The sequence below is a fragment of the Callorhinus ursinus genome, unplaced genomic scaffold, assembly GCF_003265705.2.
Source record: "Callorhinus ursinus isolate GAN/ISIS: 27379988/994484 unplaced genomic scaffold, GSC_fseal_2.0 scaffold14, whole genome shotgun sequence".
Lineage (NCBI taxonomy): Eukaryota > Metazoa > Chordata > Mammalia > Carnivora > Otariidae > Callorhinus > Callorhinus ursinus.
This window is the reverse complement of record NW_027397076.1, coordinates 33,358,994-33,375,187: the sequence shown is the minus strand read 5'-3', so window position 1 is coordinate 33,375,187 and position 16,194 is coordinate 33,358,994. Positions and strand designations below refer to the sequence as shown.

At 34.7% G+C, this 16,194-nt stretch overlaps 1 protein-coding gene and 1 non-coding gene across 4 annotated transcripts in view; one reads left to right on the top strand and one right to left on the bottom strand.

Moving 5' to 3' along the window:
- The window catches only part of TBC1D15 (TBC1 domain family member 15), an 81,097-nt gene that overhangs the window by 35,162 nt on the left and 29,741 nt on the right, over positions 1-16,194 (top strand). For 2 of the 3 annotated variants that reach the window (XM_073900658.1, XM_073900657.1), the window contains exons 5-11: positions 1,864-2,074; positions 9,679-9,781; positions 10,747-10,797; positions 11,105-11,302; positions 12,354-12,482; positions 13,019-13,122; positions 14,364-14,458. In XM_073900658.1, coding sequence (XP_073756759.1) covers positions 1,864-2,074; positions 9,679-9,781; positions 10,747-10,797; positions 11,105-11,302; positions 12,354-12,482; positions 13,019-13,122; positions 14,364-14,458 — 891 coding nt within the window. The remainder of the gene's footprint in view (positions 1-1,863; positions 2,075-9,678; positions 9,782-10,746; positions 10,798-11,104; positions 11,303-12,353; positions 12,483-13,018; positions 13,123-14,363; positions 14,459-16,194) is intronic. The other variant, XM_025883021.2, reaches the window with a different exon arrangement.
- On the bottom strand, positions 1,008-1,110 carry LOC112832751 (U6 spliceosomal RNA). The gene has a single exon (XR_003210446.1). It is a non-coding gene; the product is annotated as a U6 spliceosomal RNA (small nuclear RNA).

Below are 16,194 nucleotides of genomic sequence, written 5' to 3'. Positions count from 1 at the left end.
TTTTCATGCATTAATTTAAATTGTCTTTCTATGTAATTTAAGAATTTAATTTTAAAAATAGTCTATATCTAGTTTTTCGTTGCTTTGAAAATATTTTTGGTCTTTGCAAATGATCTAGTAGTCCTAAATACATTAATATGTAAATGATTCAGGAAGACATTGAAATTCTAGAATTGTTTTCATTTTGATATTAGCTTGTAGTGGTGTTATGAGCTCTATGATATAAATTCTAGTGAAATTTGATGTATGGTAGTCAAGTTGGCACGTGGCGCTTAATCTAGGATCAGCCTTAGGTATGAGTTCACCATCTGAACTGGTGTGGAACCTAGGCAGGTCACTGTAGAGATAAATTACTTTTTAGCCTTTCTGGACTTCTTTCAAATGATACTTAAGTGTCCATGAAATAGTGATGGTGCCTGTATTCCTTGTAGGTAGAAGTTCTGTAAGCTGTAGATTTCTTTGTGTCAATTTAGGAGATCTTGTTGGAGCTGGTGGAGCTATGGTTTCCTGACTATATAGGAAGGTGACATATATGCAGGTCAACACTAATCTCTTCTTTGATCAAGTTCTATAAGCACATATCTTCTATGCAGTTTATGTTTGTGGAGTTGATAGCGTGGAATGGAACTGAGATCTTGAATAATAGAATAGTGCAATACTTCTTAGGAAATAACATTAGAGAAATGGATTTTTAAAATTTCAGAGACATGACATGCTTATGTCCCAAGTTAAAACAGGTCAAAATGGCATTTTTGGATAGAAATTGTAAGTAGTAGTGGGAAAGTAACATTTTTCCCTTTGTTCTTTACATTTTTTTAATATATTTTTTAAGCTGCTTGTTATCAGGTATGATATTGTTTACAAGCCTAGGATTTTTAAGCTTCCATAAATAGCCCACAACCTCAGAAAATACTTTATTTTATGTTACTGTAGTTTGGGTTGAACTGAGGTCTTACTTTAGTAGATGGATTTAGTAGGAAGATTGAATGTATTCATTCTGTTTTTAAAAAAACACAGACCTCTTGACAAATGCGCGTGTCACCCTTGCGCAGGAGCCAGGCTAATCTCTGTATCATTCCAATTTTGTGTATGTGCTGCTGAAGCAAGCACTGTATTCATTCTCTTTGAAGCACTCACAACTTTGTTATATTTTCATCTGCAACTCCTCACTGCTCTCTGGGTTTTTGTAAATAAAATGTCTGTTGGTATATTTACTCCGGTGTTAATTTTTTATACCAGTGTTACTTACCTTACCTTAGTCTAGTAAAAATAATTGCAAAAGGAAGTGAGGAAGTAAAGGTTTTTTGTTTTATTTTTAATGACTCTCCAAGAGCATCATGCCATCCGTATTTGGCGGGGGTGGGGAGTGGGCAGTGGAAAAGATTAACATTTTTTGAGTATTTGCTATATAATTGACACTATACTAGTTAGGTGACAAGTATTATCTCTTAATTCTTAGAATAACATTGGGAGGTAAGTATAATTATCTCCATTTTTACAGATGAAGAAACCAAGGCTCAGAGAGATTCAGTTATTTGCCCTAGATCATTCACTTAGTAAGATGGTGATGCTGTAATTTGAATCCAGCCTGCCTGCTTCCAAAGCCATAGTCATTTTTGGGCAAGCTTTTATTTGAAATTGGGGTAATATTTTTTCACTCTGTATGCAGTAAGATGATTATTTTCAAAACTGTTCTTTTAAGAAAATGCATGTTGCCATTTCTAATATAGGTAGAAACCATAGTAATATGAATGCTATAGTCATTCCCTAGGTTCAACAAGTATTAGGCAGTCATGAAGAGCACTATCAGTACCTTTTAAAAAGGTGAACAAAAATATTTTGCCCCACTTTCTTGTTTTTAAGATGCTCCAAGTCATAGAAATGGGAAAAGCAAATGGTCATTCCTGTTCAGTTTGACAGACCTGAAATCAATCAAGCAAAACAAAGAGGGTATGGGCTGGTCGTATTTGGTATTCTGTCTAAAGGATGACGTCGTTCTCCCTGCTCTGCATTTTCATCAAGGAGATAGCAAACTACTGATTGACTCTCTTGAAAAATATGTGGTATTGTGTGAGTAAGTATCAAATTATTTTCTACTTACTGAAACTGGATTATTGTATTGGTCCCAAGGCAAGCAATTTTTACTTGTCATTGGGCATCAGTGACCTGTGTGCAGATGAGGGTGCAAGCAACTTTGTTCTTTCTAGGATATTGACTGCTTTGGATGAATGATTGAATAAAATTTTGCCATTTTAGTACTTTGGATCTGCAACTTACCACCTTATTACTGTTCTAAAGAAAAGAGTGGTCCAGTATTTTTTATACACATTTAAATGAATGATGATACATCAGTAACTTATGGATTATATATTTATGTAATTGACCTTTAATTACATATTGTCTGTTAAAGATAGAATTTTATTTGTACTGTTGCATATTTAAACCCAGCAAATCCAAGGCCTTTATAAAATTATTATAGGTGTGGAAGACAGGGCTTTCTCACGTTCCAAAAATCTGGTGTCTTATATTTATTCACCTATGTGCATTTGAACACACATACTCTTCCTTGCTTTCACTCCCTACAAATATATTTTGGGTATCAGAGTTCTGAGCATTGTGCTAGTTGCTTGATAAGTAGTGAACACAACAGGCTATTCCTGGGTATCTGAGAGTTCTTGTGAAGGGTGCCAACCAGTAAATGGCAATAAAACTCAAGAACTAAAATGAAGTACAAGGTGCTTTGAGAGATCCCAGGAAGGGAAGAAGGGTCCCTCATTCAGACTAGGGGTTGGTTAGGGTTCAGGGAAGACTTTCTGGAGGAAGTAGTATGTGTGTTAAATTTGACAAATGAGTGAACATTAGCATGAAAGAGAAGGACATATTTGAGGGAGAGATGTTTTAGATAGAGGGAAGAATATAAAACATGATGAAATCACAGAACAGAGTAGTTGAATATCACAGGTCTGCATACTGGGGGACAGAGGGTACCAAATTTAAAGATGAGGCCAGAGAGCTGAGTAAATGCCAGAGCATGAGGATCTTGTAAATTGTTTTAGCTGTTTGTTCCAGTCATGTAGATGAGATTATAGTGGCATGAATTAGGAGAGTGACAGGAAAGAGAGAGTATTGGAGAAAAATATTTAGGGTTTGATTTTGTGATTGAGTGGGTATGTGGAGGTGAGAAGAAGGGAGAAGTTGAGATTTTTAGTTTGGGGAGCTGTAGGGATGAGTATTAACCTTGTTAATAATGTCACTTTATAATAGAGTAACATAATATCTGAATTTAGATTATATAAATCTAGTAGTGATCCAAAAGTTGGAAAATTTTGGCTGTGTTTTCTGATATGAAATTCTCCTTCCTACCATGTTGACCATCTCTGGCTGGCACTAGGCATAAATCAGTATCAATATCCATAAGAAAGTCAGGCCTCATTGGCAGTATGTGGGTCTTGGATCTTGAAGTGGAAGCTTTGAATAGGTTACCTCCCGGGGGTGGGGGTAGGGCGTTTAAGAAGATTTCAGGAGGGGCATGATTAGAGCAAAAGTTTTGGCTGTTGAATAGCAGGTGTTAAAGACTTGGGGGTTTTAGTATCATAGCAAGTTCTGTATCTGTCAGTGTTGTGATGTAACTGTCAGAAAAGAGTTCATTCAATTTGAGACCACTGATTAAAGCATAGTATTTAGGATGAAGTGGTAGTTCCTCTCTACCCTTTACTGGTCTTTACTTTGGAGAACTAGGGTTGGTGTTAAACATTGCATTTTAAATGTGCTAGACTATACTACATAGAAAAGATGACCAGTGTAATGAGAGGGATCAGAGTGGTATCATGAAAAGCATTAGAAGGGTATAGGGATTTAACTTGAAGGGGAGTTTTGGTGCAACATTAAATAAAATCCAAACTTACTATGGTCATTGAAGTCCTGCATTGCCTTATTAATTGTTTATCTCTTAAGCCTTGCCTCATGCCATTTTCTTTTATATTCTAGCTGTATAGTTTTCTTTCAGTTCCTGAAATGCCCCAGACTCTTGAGTTAGAGTCCTATATGTATGCCGTTTCTTTTGCCTGGAATATTCTTCTCCCTTTCTGATCCTAACGTCTCAGTTTAATGTCACTTCCTCAGAGTGGCTTTTCTGGATGCCCCCTCTCCCAAGTAATGTAGGTTCCCACCCCCATTCTTTTTCATTGTCTCATTCCCTTGTTTGCTTCCTTCACAACTCTTAATAGAATAATGTTATCTCTTTACTTTTTTAATATTCTACTCTAGAATATATGCACACAAAAGCAGAGATTGCATCTATTTTGTTTACATTTTCACTTAAGTTCCTAGCCACAATGCCTGGCACTGTATTTGTACAATAAATTTCAGTTGAATGAATAAATGGCATAGTAATTAACCAGTTCTACAAATAATTTTGAAAGAGTTGTTATAAGAAATATATCATAGATTTGTTTTGTATGGCTCCAAAGAGCAATTAGAGGAAAAGGGTTGTAGCTCAGGGGTTAGAGAATTTTCTATCTTGGGTGGGTTCAAGGATAGACTCAACAATCACTTAGGTGCTTATAAGAGTATGTGTACCTTGAATGTGTGTTGGTGATGTTTTAATGAGGTTGTAAATGAAACCTCTTTACAAATACAGAAAAGGTAACAAAGTAAGGAGTAAATATAGGAATCAGATGATGGTAAAAATATTATTAGTGAGGCTTAGATGTGGAGCAGCATCATAATTCACCCCAAAGTAGTTTTGAAGTCACCCAGTTATTATTTTCGAACAACCACAGGTCTTCCTATTGAGGACAGACTATTTACAATGTGAATGAAAGCAGACTAGAAAGCCCCTTCTATGGGTTGGTAGGCAAATCCGAGAGAGAGAAAGAGAGAGAGAAAGAGCGAGCCTGGAAGGGGTTATTTATGCCAAACATGCACCTTAACTCTTTCCTGATCTCAGTAATCAGATACGTCCTAGTGAAGGAGAGTTTAATAGAAGTGCAAATTTCCATTTTAAAACACGAAGCCATGGGAATGGTGTTCCTCCATATATATATATATTTTTTTAATTTTTCATTCAACAAGTTTATTTTTGAGGGCCACTTATGTCCTAGACACTCTGTGCTAACTTGCTGGAAAAAGCAATAATCAGAAAAGATATGGGCCCTGCCTTCATGAAGTTTGTACTATTGTGGGAGAAACAAACATTATTTATACAAATAAATGTAGCATTTTAGCTGTAATAAGTACTCCAGATAAGAGATGTGTAGCACTGTCACAGCATATAATAGGATATTTTTTAAGTTTTTTGTGTGTCAGTAATTTTAGCTCTGAGAGAGAATGAAATTAAGGGAAGGATAAAATGGGACGTGATATGAGCATCAGTGATTAATTGCAACCTTTAATGACCTGGTCAAAGAGAAGAACCTAACAGAGGGACTGACCTCCCTCCCTATACTTTCCTCTCTTCCTTTTGGGCTTTATCTTTCAATTTATGGTCAACCAGGGATGTGGCCATTCTGGGGGGGAGGCGGGGAAGGTGGTGGTAGGGAGAGATAGCCTAAAGTGAGTCCTTCAAAAACCACTGCTAATACCAGCCACTTCTCCACTGTGTGTTCTTCTGTGATATTGGGGGCTGATTTACTCTTTGCCCCCTAGATGGTCTGAAATATGTAAGAATAATACATCAGATTTTTTATCTCCAAGGCCCCTCTGTACCCTAAGCTGAAAATAAACACTTCCTGTTCTCTTTACCATCATAAATTATACCCAGTTATATTGCACTATAGAGCTCACTAGAGATTATATGTTGAGCCTCAGTGGTAGAATATAGATACTCCAAATAAACTGTCACTGACATTAAAGAAATGCCATATTTGTATAAGCCATCTCTTTCAGATTCTTAGGGAGATAGTAAAGATCCTTGTTCCTTATTTCATTAGTTATGATCTAAATAAATGGAATTCTCAATTTGAACTCCAAAGAAATGAAAATTACCAAATATTCTTGGTTTTTCAGTCTACTAGATGTCAGCCATGGCAATCTCATTTCCTGTCCCCAGAGCAGTTATCTTAAGCAAAATGATGTTTCCAGAGTCATGTTCCTGTGGTCAGAGATTGTTGTAGAGACTAGAAGGAAGAAGAATAGTTCCAGAAAACCATGGTTTCTGCAGCCTCACTGGGGTGCCAGGCAGTCTATGCCAGCGTCACCCTTCTTCTTTTCAATTCAGAACCAACAGAGAGAGACCACATTCTCTTTTTTTTCTGATTAACTTAAATTGAATGATGTGGCTTGTGTTTGTGGCCATCTTCTCTTCCTAATACTGCCCTAACGAATTAAAGGCCTTACCGTACAGATGAACAGAAATCATGAATGTCCTGGGGATGTGCAGCCTTATAAGACTCAGAATGAGGCTGGGCCAGCTGTGCACACACAGTTCCGTCTTTCATTCTCACCAGCTGGATCAGGCAGTGCAAAATAGGCTAGCTTCTTGAGACTTGTTATTTCTCAAATGGTTTTATTATCTTCTGGGAAAAACAAATTGTCCTTTTCATTCATGTTTGTTAGTGTTCTTTGATTTATCACCATTTAAAACATGATACTTGGGTAAAGAATTAATCACAAATGCATTTATGTCACCTTTCTGGAACCAAGTTGGTTGCTAGGATATGAATGAAGGTTGTGATAGAAAGGTTCCATTAAAATTATTTTGTATATTGGGCCATTTTTACATTAATATATAAATAAGCAGTAAGATATTTCGTATTATATAACACCATTTATAAGATTAGGTTATAAACCCTCATTCCCTTTGAGTTATATGTATAAAATAAGAATATATTATATATATAGTTTTGTGAATATTTTGTACTTTTTTATTTTATCAACCTTTTTTGATAGAGCCTTTGCAGTGATATTTTTATTTCTTTAGCTTTCCATATTGGTCCTTCTCAGTAGCAATGGAAAATAGTTACCACTACATCTCAGCACACAAAACATTCTTCAACTGTTATCATTTCTGAATTTATTCTGAGGTTTTGGGAGAGGCTTACTCCAAAGCCTGGGAAATACTTCTGATTTTTCAGTAGATATACTTGTATAGTTGTGATATTAGACAATAGTTTTCTTTAAGCCCTTCAGTAGGCTCTAATAGAATTGCTGATGTTACATCATTAAAAGTTCTGTCTTGCTGCTTTGAAAGTCTTGAATAATGTTGTTATAAGAGATCAACTTCCAAAATCCATTTTATTTCCAGAATATATACATATAAATCCATAATATTTCATCTTTCCAAATTAAATCATTGTGATAACCTGGCAGGTGGAAATGTAACAATATTCTGGAATTCCAACCCTCCTTTTGATGAGCTCCGCAATTACCTAGAAATACACAACTTGTCCTTTGACTCATATACCTTTTAAAAATGTTTTTGTTGATTTCCTTAGCTAAGGGCAACTAAGTCTCAAATATTTTTTAAAGATTTTATTTATTTATTTATTAAGATTTTATTTATTTATTTGACAGAGAGAGACACAGCTAGAGAGGGAACACAAGCAGGGGGAGTGGGAGAGGGAGAAGCAGGCTTCCCGCGGAGCAGGGAGCCCGATGCGGGACTCGATCCCAGGACCCTGGGACCATGACCTGAGCCGAAGGCAGACACTTAACGACTGAGCCACCCAGGTGCCCCAAGTCTTAAATTTCTTATATCTCTCTTTCTCCTAGAGCTTTCCCCAGCTCCTCATCATAGAGCATTGGATATAAAAAGTGAAATCCTTAAAAAAATTTTTATTTTTGAAAAGATATTTTTTATTTTTGAGAGAGAGCATGAGCAGGGGAGGGACAGAAGGAAAGGGGGGAGAAGGACAAGCAGCCTCCCACTAAGCACGGAGCCCGATGCGGGGCTCGATCCCAGGACCCTGGCACCATGACCTGAGCTGAAGTCGGACACTTAATCAACTGAGCCACCCAGGCGCCCCTAAATCCTTTCTTCTTAAAAGAATATCCGTGGTTGCTTACTGGTTGGGCAGTCATTTCTTCTTCCCATTGCTAGTTTATTGACTACAGTTTTAAATCTGGAGCCATAATAATTATCTGAGCTCAGATAGCTAAAGGTTACAAATTTATTCCCTTTCTACATGCATAACCAGTGTTTTGACTTTGATGACCAATTTTTATTTGGATTTTATTTATTTATTTTTTAAGATTTTATTTATTTATTTGACAGAGACACAGCGAGAGCAGGAACACAAGCAGGGGGAGTGGGAGAGGGAGAAGCAGGCTTCCCGCAGAGCAGGGAGCCCGATGCGGGGCTCGATCCCAGGACCCTGGGACCATGACCTGAGCCCGAAGGCAGATGCTTAATGACTGAGCCACCCAGGCGCCCCTTTATTTGGATTTTAAATAAATAATTTGACTTAATTTGTTAGAAATCAAATAATAACCACAGTGCCAGCTCTACTGTGCTAGGACAGTGTATATTGCTATATTAGTTACTTTTTCTGGTGCTATATTTAAAAGACTTATTAAAAATGCCTTGTGGGACCATATAAGTCTTCATATTAAGCATAACCCCAGTAAGTGTTCAGAAAAATGACATTTAATGAAAATTGAACGTTTTTAAAAGTCATAATGTTTTTCTTACCTCAAATGACTCAACCTCATCTTTTAAAAAGCCAAGGGGCTTATTAAGTTACTGTTGTCTCTGAAGATCAAGCGTTGTTTCTGAATGTGTAAAAATAAGATCCTGCTTTGGAGTTCATATCCCCTCCAGCATTGCTGTTGCATCCTGTTATGTTAGAATTGAGAAGAGATAACTGTTATTAAAGTTCTTATCTCAAACATTTATAATAAACTAGAAGTAGATAGCCACAACATAACACATTTAAGTTTTATTTTAAACACAGAAAAGTTGTGGATTTATTATAGCGAACTTACTAAGTTATAGAACTTATTGAATAGAAAAAAGACTGGATAATTTATCTGATTACTTGAAATTAAATGTCTATTTGGAAAGCATTTATTCTGCAGTTATTAAGAAATGTGCAGAAAAACTTGCTTCTAGAGATTAATAAGCAAGAACTAAAAACATACTGTTACCTTAATGGTATATTATAACCTTGTTAAATATATTCATGTATGTGTGTTTATAATTATGGTTAGCATAATTATGATCTTTAACAAATAATCTATTTTATCTTGTGTTTTTAATATCTTATATTGCAATACTACCAAGCTATGGAATGAAGTTGGAAACTCTTTCAAAATAGGACATTTTCCTGTATTGTACATATTATATATACTGATGAATCCAAAGTGTGCTTTAACTTTCTTTAATTTTTATGATGATAAAGACAGATACATTTGTAAGGTTTTTCTACTATAATTATAAACAAAAACTTGGTTAATTACAATTTAGTCCTCTTGGCTTTACCTAGAGTAAAAATATTCTTCAACCCTTTTATATTTGTCAATTTAGTATTTCATGTTTCATGTAGTTTTGGAGCTCCTTTAAGATAGTTACTAAGTACTTGCTAATATTGTATTAAGGGGAAACAGTTCTAGAACTGGACATTTGAGTTTTGGGATTTTCATTGTTATTGTTGTTAAGGAAAAGTAGGCATTAGTAATTGTTCAGGTAATAATTGATGCAGTGTGCTAGTTATTTTCTACGGATCCTTTCTTTTATTACAGATCTCCACAGGATAAAAGAACACTTCTTGTGAATTGTCAGAATAAGAGTCTTTCACAGTCTTTTGAAAATCTTCTTGATGAACCTGCGTATGGTTTAATACAAGTATGTTTCTTAGTCCATTTTGTATTTATCTGTTATTAATCTGACACCATTATTTCATACACCTCCTACTTCTCTCTCACTTTCTCAGAGATTATACAGAATAAGGCAAGTGTCTCTGTAAAGTTTATGGGACTGTAATTCTCTAATTTTTTAGAAATAATGTGTTTCATATTATTTGTAAGACTCAGAAGCTTCCTTGGTTCTTAGTTACTCTTAAAGCAATGTTTCCCTTTATTGTAATACTGAAATTGGACATTAGTAGATTTTTATCATAGCTTTTACTGATTAGTTGCAAGGTCACTGGGTAAGCCACTTTGAATTTATTAATGATAAACTTAGTCAAAAATATGGTTTGAATTTTTATTTTCCATTTTAAGTAGGTTCATTTGGGGTGTGATAATCTAATTCCCCCTAAAGTATTTGAGTATATTCTTATATTTGGCTAAAAATATGCACTTAACACAGGCAGAAATTAAGTTATTTTTCACTCAAATGTTTATGTAAAGTAACGAAATGGTTGTTTATTGATTCACTTATTCACTCAACAAATGTTTGGGTGCTTACTCTGTTCCAAGTATCCTCTTCTTGGTTCTGAAGATAACAAGATAAAAGGGGAACTTTTGAGGAAGCAGGACAAGATAGCTAGATACTGATTAAAGTAAAAAATTAGGCAGCAGTTTTTATTGTGAAAATAATCATTAAAAGACCTTTAAAAAGTAACTGTTTTTGCTAAATATGAATAAGTAGGCAGTTGGGGATTTAGAAGTAACCCTAGCAATAGAAAAACCTTTTTCCAGGGTAGCACCATCCAGAACAAATTACATTCATTGGCATGATTTATTAATCATATAGATTAAAATGTCAGCTAATATTTAAATATTGTGAGCTTTAAAGCTTAGCCTTCGAATATTTTCTGTTAAACTAGTGTGGTTCTGAACACTTCAAGAAATATTTTTTTCATAAAGGCAGGACTGCTAGACAGAAGAAAGCTGTTGTGGGCCATTCATCAATGGAAAGTAAGCACTGCATATATTTGTGATGTATGCAGATTGAATAAAGCCTGCAAATCATTTGTTTATCTGCAATTCAATCAGTAGCATTACCTTGCTGTGTAATATTCTGTTTTAACCAAATGAAAAGATTGGCTTAGAAAATATAAATTTTTCTGCCCAGAAAAAAAATAAAATTTTAAAATAATCTTAGAACACTCTGTTTTAGTTCTGATTTCCCCCCTTTAAAAAACGTGGCCCTTTTGCCCATCATAAGGTATTTTTATTCTTCATTTGAATTAATAATGCTAATATTTTTCTTCTTACTACATAGAAAATTAAAAAGGATCCTTATACAGCAACCATGGTAGGATTTTCCAAAGTCACAAACTACATTTTTGATAGTTTGAGAGGCAGTGATACCTCTACACATCAACGACCGCCTTCAGAAATGGCAGATTTTCTTAGTGATGCTATTCCAGGTTTAAAGATAAATCAACAAGAAGAACCAGGATTTGAAGTCATCACAAGAGTGAGTGAAGATTTATATTAATATATCTTTTATATTTTAACAGGAGAAATGCTTTTTAAACATGTACTGAATGCTATGGAAATAGAAACTCAATTTTGGTTATATCTGCCTCTTATAATCCTTATAACTTTTTTACTAACTAATATATCTAACAACTAATACTTGTTCTGCCATGAAATTCTTGGGTTGTTCTTCATCGATTACTACTTATACTTTCTGTTTAATAAGTTGGATCTCTTTTCTTTGATTACTTTTTGATAATAATGAGCAGGTTGTTTGTTTCATTGAGTGCACAGCAGTGAGTAAATAGTGAACCTTACATATTGTTCTTAGTTCTGTTCCTAATTTATATGTTTTCTCAGTAGGGACCAGAGGCAGCTAGTCAGGACACTACTGTAGGGCTTTTATGCTCATGTGAGTCTTCTTTTTTAAGTAAGATGGATCTTGGCCCTGAATTATGGCAAATCTTTATATGTGCTCAGCAAGACTTTTGAATTTGCTGCAGTTCTAGGCTGTACATAGAACATTATAAATATCTGAATTGTAATATTTAAAGGGTTTATCTTACAAATGGCATTTTAAATTACCAACATCTGTTAATTGAATAAAAAACTGTAGAAAATACCAAGTGGAGCTAGTGGATCATGAATCAATTCTGAGAGCTACAAATTGTAGTTTGGAAGAAAAGCTAATTTTAGAATATGATTAGTGGAGTAATACTGTCTTTTTAAGTACAGCATACCATTTAATTTGAAGGGTCTTTTATGTAATTTACATGTCGAATGTTTTGTACTGACGTAATTGAAACTCAAAATAGCAAATGTATTCCTGTCTCTGAATTTGTAACCCTGTTATTTGTATGTTTAGTAGGAAGGAAAATGTATGGAATGCTGTTAAAGTTCATAAACTAAACATTAGAAAATAAGGGAAGATATTAGAAATGTTAGAACTCATGCCTGAGTAATAAATAGTATTTTAGTTATGGTTTCCATGTACCTTGATTTAATTTCACTGGTTAAAAGTGTACTCCTTATTGCTTATCTTCTTTTAGATTGATTTGGGAGAACGACCTATCGTTCAAAGGAGAGAGCCAGTATCACTGGAAGAATGGACTAAGAACATTGATTCTGAAGGAAGAATTTTAAATGTAGATAATATGAAGCAGATGATATTTAGAGGGGTAAATACCTTAATATGGAGGATATTTGAAACTGCTGATATTTAAATTTTCTTTTTTTATGGGAGGTGTGGAGGTAGTCATGGAATGTACTCCTTTTTGATGAATGATGCCTTAAAATCCCTGTAGGACAGTGTGAGATCCTTGTGATGTCCCATTAGGTTGGTTGGGGAGGTGGGGACTGAATACCATTAAGCCTAGGGAAGAATAGTCTTCCTTACCTAAAGTTCTGTGGGTAATGTGAAGGAGGCATGTATGTACCCCAGTGGTAGTTGCCTTATCTAAGAAGGATTGGACTTAGAAAGACTAATCAGTCCTGCTGCCTTCTATAAATCTGTATACTCTGCATTGTTTAAGCTTTCTGGCATTTTCAGAGTCTAGAGGTAAAAAAACAAGTTAGTATTCACTGAATTGAGCTATTTTATGTATAAAACTATCTCTTAAATATTAGTTTCCCTGTGTATCTATATGCAAGTTTTATGAACTTAAAGTATTGCATTCTTTTTTACAAATGTGTTTAATATGCATATTTTCTTTAGGGACTTAGTCATGTGTTGAGAAAGCAAGCATGGAAATTTCTTTTGGGTTATTTTCCTTGGGACAGTACCAAGGAGGAAAGAACTCAATTACAAAAACAAAAAACGTAAGTAAGATCTTTTGTGTGTTCATTAAAGAAATTCAGATAACTCACCCATACAGATTAGTATAGAGCTTCTAGATGATTATTTTAAATAGATGAGAGTATGGGAAAATAATTTTATTTTTATCTTTTTAATTGAAAAATCATGAGCTCTGTACTTACTCAAACTAGACATTTCAAACACTCACTGCAATTGTGTTGGTGAATATATATAGAAAGATGGAAAAAAAAATTCCACTTCCCTTGTAAAAACATTTTGCATACTTGAAAAATAACTAATTAGATAGGGATTTTTAAATATATCTTTCATATTTATTTGTTTTTGTAATTATGAAATTATAAAAATGTCCCATAAGAAGTATATTTACTATTTAAGTTAATTACCTTTAAATTATTTTCCTGGTGCTCTTGTAACATAAACTAGTCTTTCATTTTTTTTTGGAAGACTGGTTCTATTTTTAAGTAATTTCTCAGACTTGAAAACTTAGACGAGTTTTCCAGGTACCCTTCTTATTCCCAGTTCATCAGTCTAGCCTATGATTTAAATTCAGTCTGAATCATTATGTGCATATTTAAACTTTCAGACAGTCCTTTCTCTTTCAACACATTTGCCAGTTCTTTTTTATTTTATTTTATTTATTTATTTGAGAGAAAGAGAGTGAGCGAGAGAGAGAGCACAAGCCAGAGGGTAGAGGCAGAGGGAGAAGCAGACTCCCCGCTGAGCAGGGAGCACGATGCGGGGCTCGATCCGAACATGACCTGAGCCTAAGGCAGACGCTTAACTGACTGAGCCATCCAGGTGCCCCAATTGCCAGTTCTTCTAAGACGTTTCACATTAACAAGTTTGTGAAAAAACTGGCTAGAAAATGGAAGTCTTATGTCACATTAAAAAAAAACAAACAGCAATTTGTAGCTTTGTATTTATAATTATTCAGAACTTTAGTAGTTAAAATATTTAATAACTAGAATAATTTTAGGTATATTAAGGATTGAGGTGAATGTTTTCTTAAAATCATACCTACATTACTTGTTTAAGCAAAGTTTATGGTATGTATAAGGTTATTTAATTTTTCCTTTATTTTCACTTATGAATCGTAACTTTAAACATTTCACTATCATATTTATAACCTCACATTTCACTGGCATCATAAATGCTTTGATACATTGTTAATAGGAAAACCCAATCAGAATTTTTAAAAATACCGTGTTCATAGCTTTTTTTGGTATAAAATTGTTTTCTGTAGTGACGAATACTTCAGGATGAAACTACAGTGGAAATCTGTCAGCGAAGAACAAGAGAAGAGAAATTCGAGGTTAAGAGATTATAGAAGTCTTATTGGTAATTTTTTCCTAATTTTGGAAATGCGTGAGAGGGGTCTACAATGAAGTCTTGATAAGATTTAAGAAGTGAAAGATATATGCAGAGATAGGGCTCAAAAGAGAAATCAGAATTGGAGAGTACATTAGGATGTGTGTTTGATGTTCTTGGTTGTTCCTTTTCCAATAGGAATATGAGGTCATTCAATATAAGTACAGATGTATTTCATTTCCAGTTCCAAAATGTGAATTTTAAAAAAGGTTTATTTGCTTATGGAATTAATTTCATTCAAAAATTATTGTCTCCCTATTACAAAAAATTTGTGTTTATTAATAGAAAAATTAGGAACTGTAGATCAGCAAAAAGAAGGAAATAAAGTTTAGTTTTGTTTCTTTCATCCAGAGATAACTATAGTTAATAGACATTGGTTTATATCCCTCCAGACCGTCTCTAAATATGCATAATTTCATTTTTTTAATAAATGACTTCAGATAATAAATTTTTGTCAGTGTTTGAGAATTGAATAACTATTATCTAGGAATAACTATTTCATAAAGAGATGCTTGACAAAATTTTACATTAAAAGAATTAGACTTATTTCCAAAGAGTGAGTACTGGGTTATCTAGCTCTTATGATAAAGGCCACGTTGGTATAAGTTATTGAGAGAATGCATATTTACTGCTGTACATGTCTCTAAGTTTTTGTTGATAATCTCCATTTTACAAAAGAAAACTGAACCATTGAAAGCATAAATGACTTGTCCAAGATCACATGGTTAAGGGCAGTACCCAGTTTTAATACTCTTAACTATCTTGTTAGCTAGCCTCTATATAATTTTAGGATAGCTTTGGATAGTAGTGGAACTTATTTTTAAAATTCTGATAATTGCTTTTGGATTTATCTATAGCTTCATAAATAAAGATGGGGGATGTTTTTACCACCATGGTCAATACTACCTTCCCATGGAAGAAGAAAATCTCTAAATTATAGTTGGAAAGTGCAACATAACCAGTTTGGTAGCTTTTTTTTTTTCTTTTTTAAAAGATTTTATTTATTTGAGAGAAAGAGCCCAAGTGGGGGGGTGGGGAGGAGGCAGAGGGATAGGGAGAAGCAGACTCCCCACTGAGCAGGGAGCCCAGTGAGGGGCTCCATCCCAGGATCCTGGGATCAGGACCTGAGCAGATACTTAACCAACTGAGCCACCCAGGTGCCCCTGCCCCTTTTAAAAGATTATTTTAGAGAGAGCGTGAGCAAGTGAGGGGGAGCAGGGGGGAGAGAGAGAGAATCCTGAAGCAGACTCCTTGCTGAGCTCAGGGCCATTGTGGGGCTTGATCCCAGGACCCTGAGATCATGACCTGAGCCAAAATCAGAGAGTCAGCTGCTTAACCCCCTAAGTCACCCAGGCGCCCCAATTTGGTAGCATTTGTAGACATAAAGACAAATGATGAGTTTTTTTTTTTTTAATTTCAATTCAGTTCATTAACATACAGTATATTAGTTTCAGAGGTAGAGTTCAGTGACTCATTAGTCTTATATAACACCCAGTGCTCTTGCCCTCCTTAATGCCCATCAACCAGTTACCCCATCCCCCGGACCGCCTCCCCTCCAGCAACCCTCAGTTTGTTTCCTATGATTAATAAGAGTCTCTGATGGTTTGTCTCCCTCTCCGATGTTGTCTTGTTTTTTTCCCTCCCAATGCGATCTTTTTGGTGATAGTACTTTTGATTATAAAGTTTTTATTTATTCATGTAAGTAA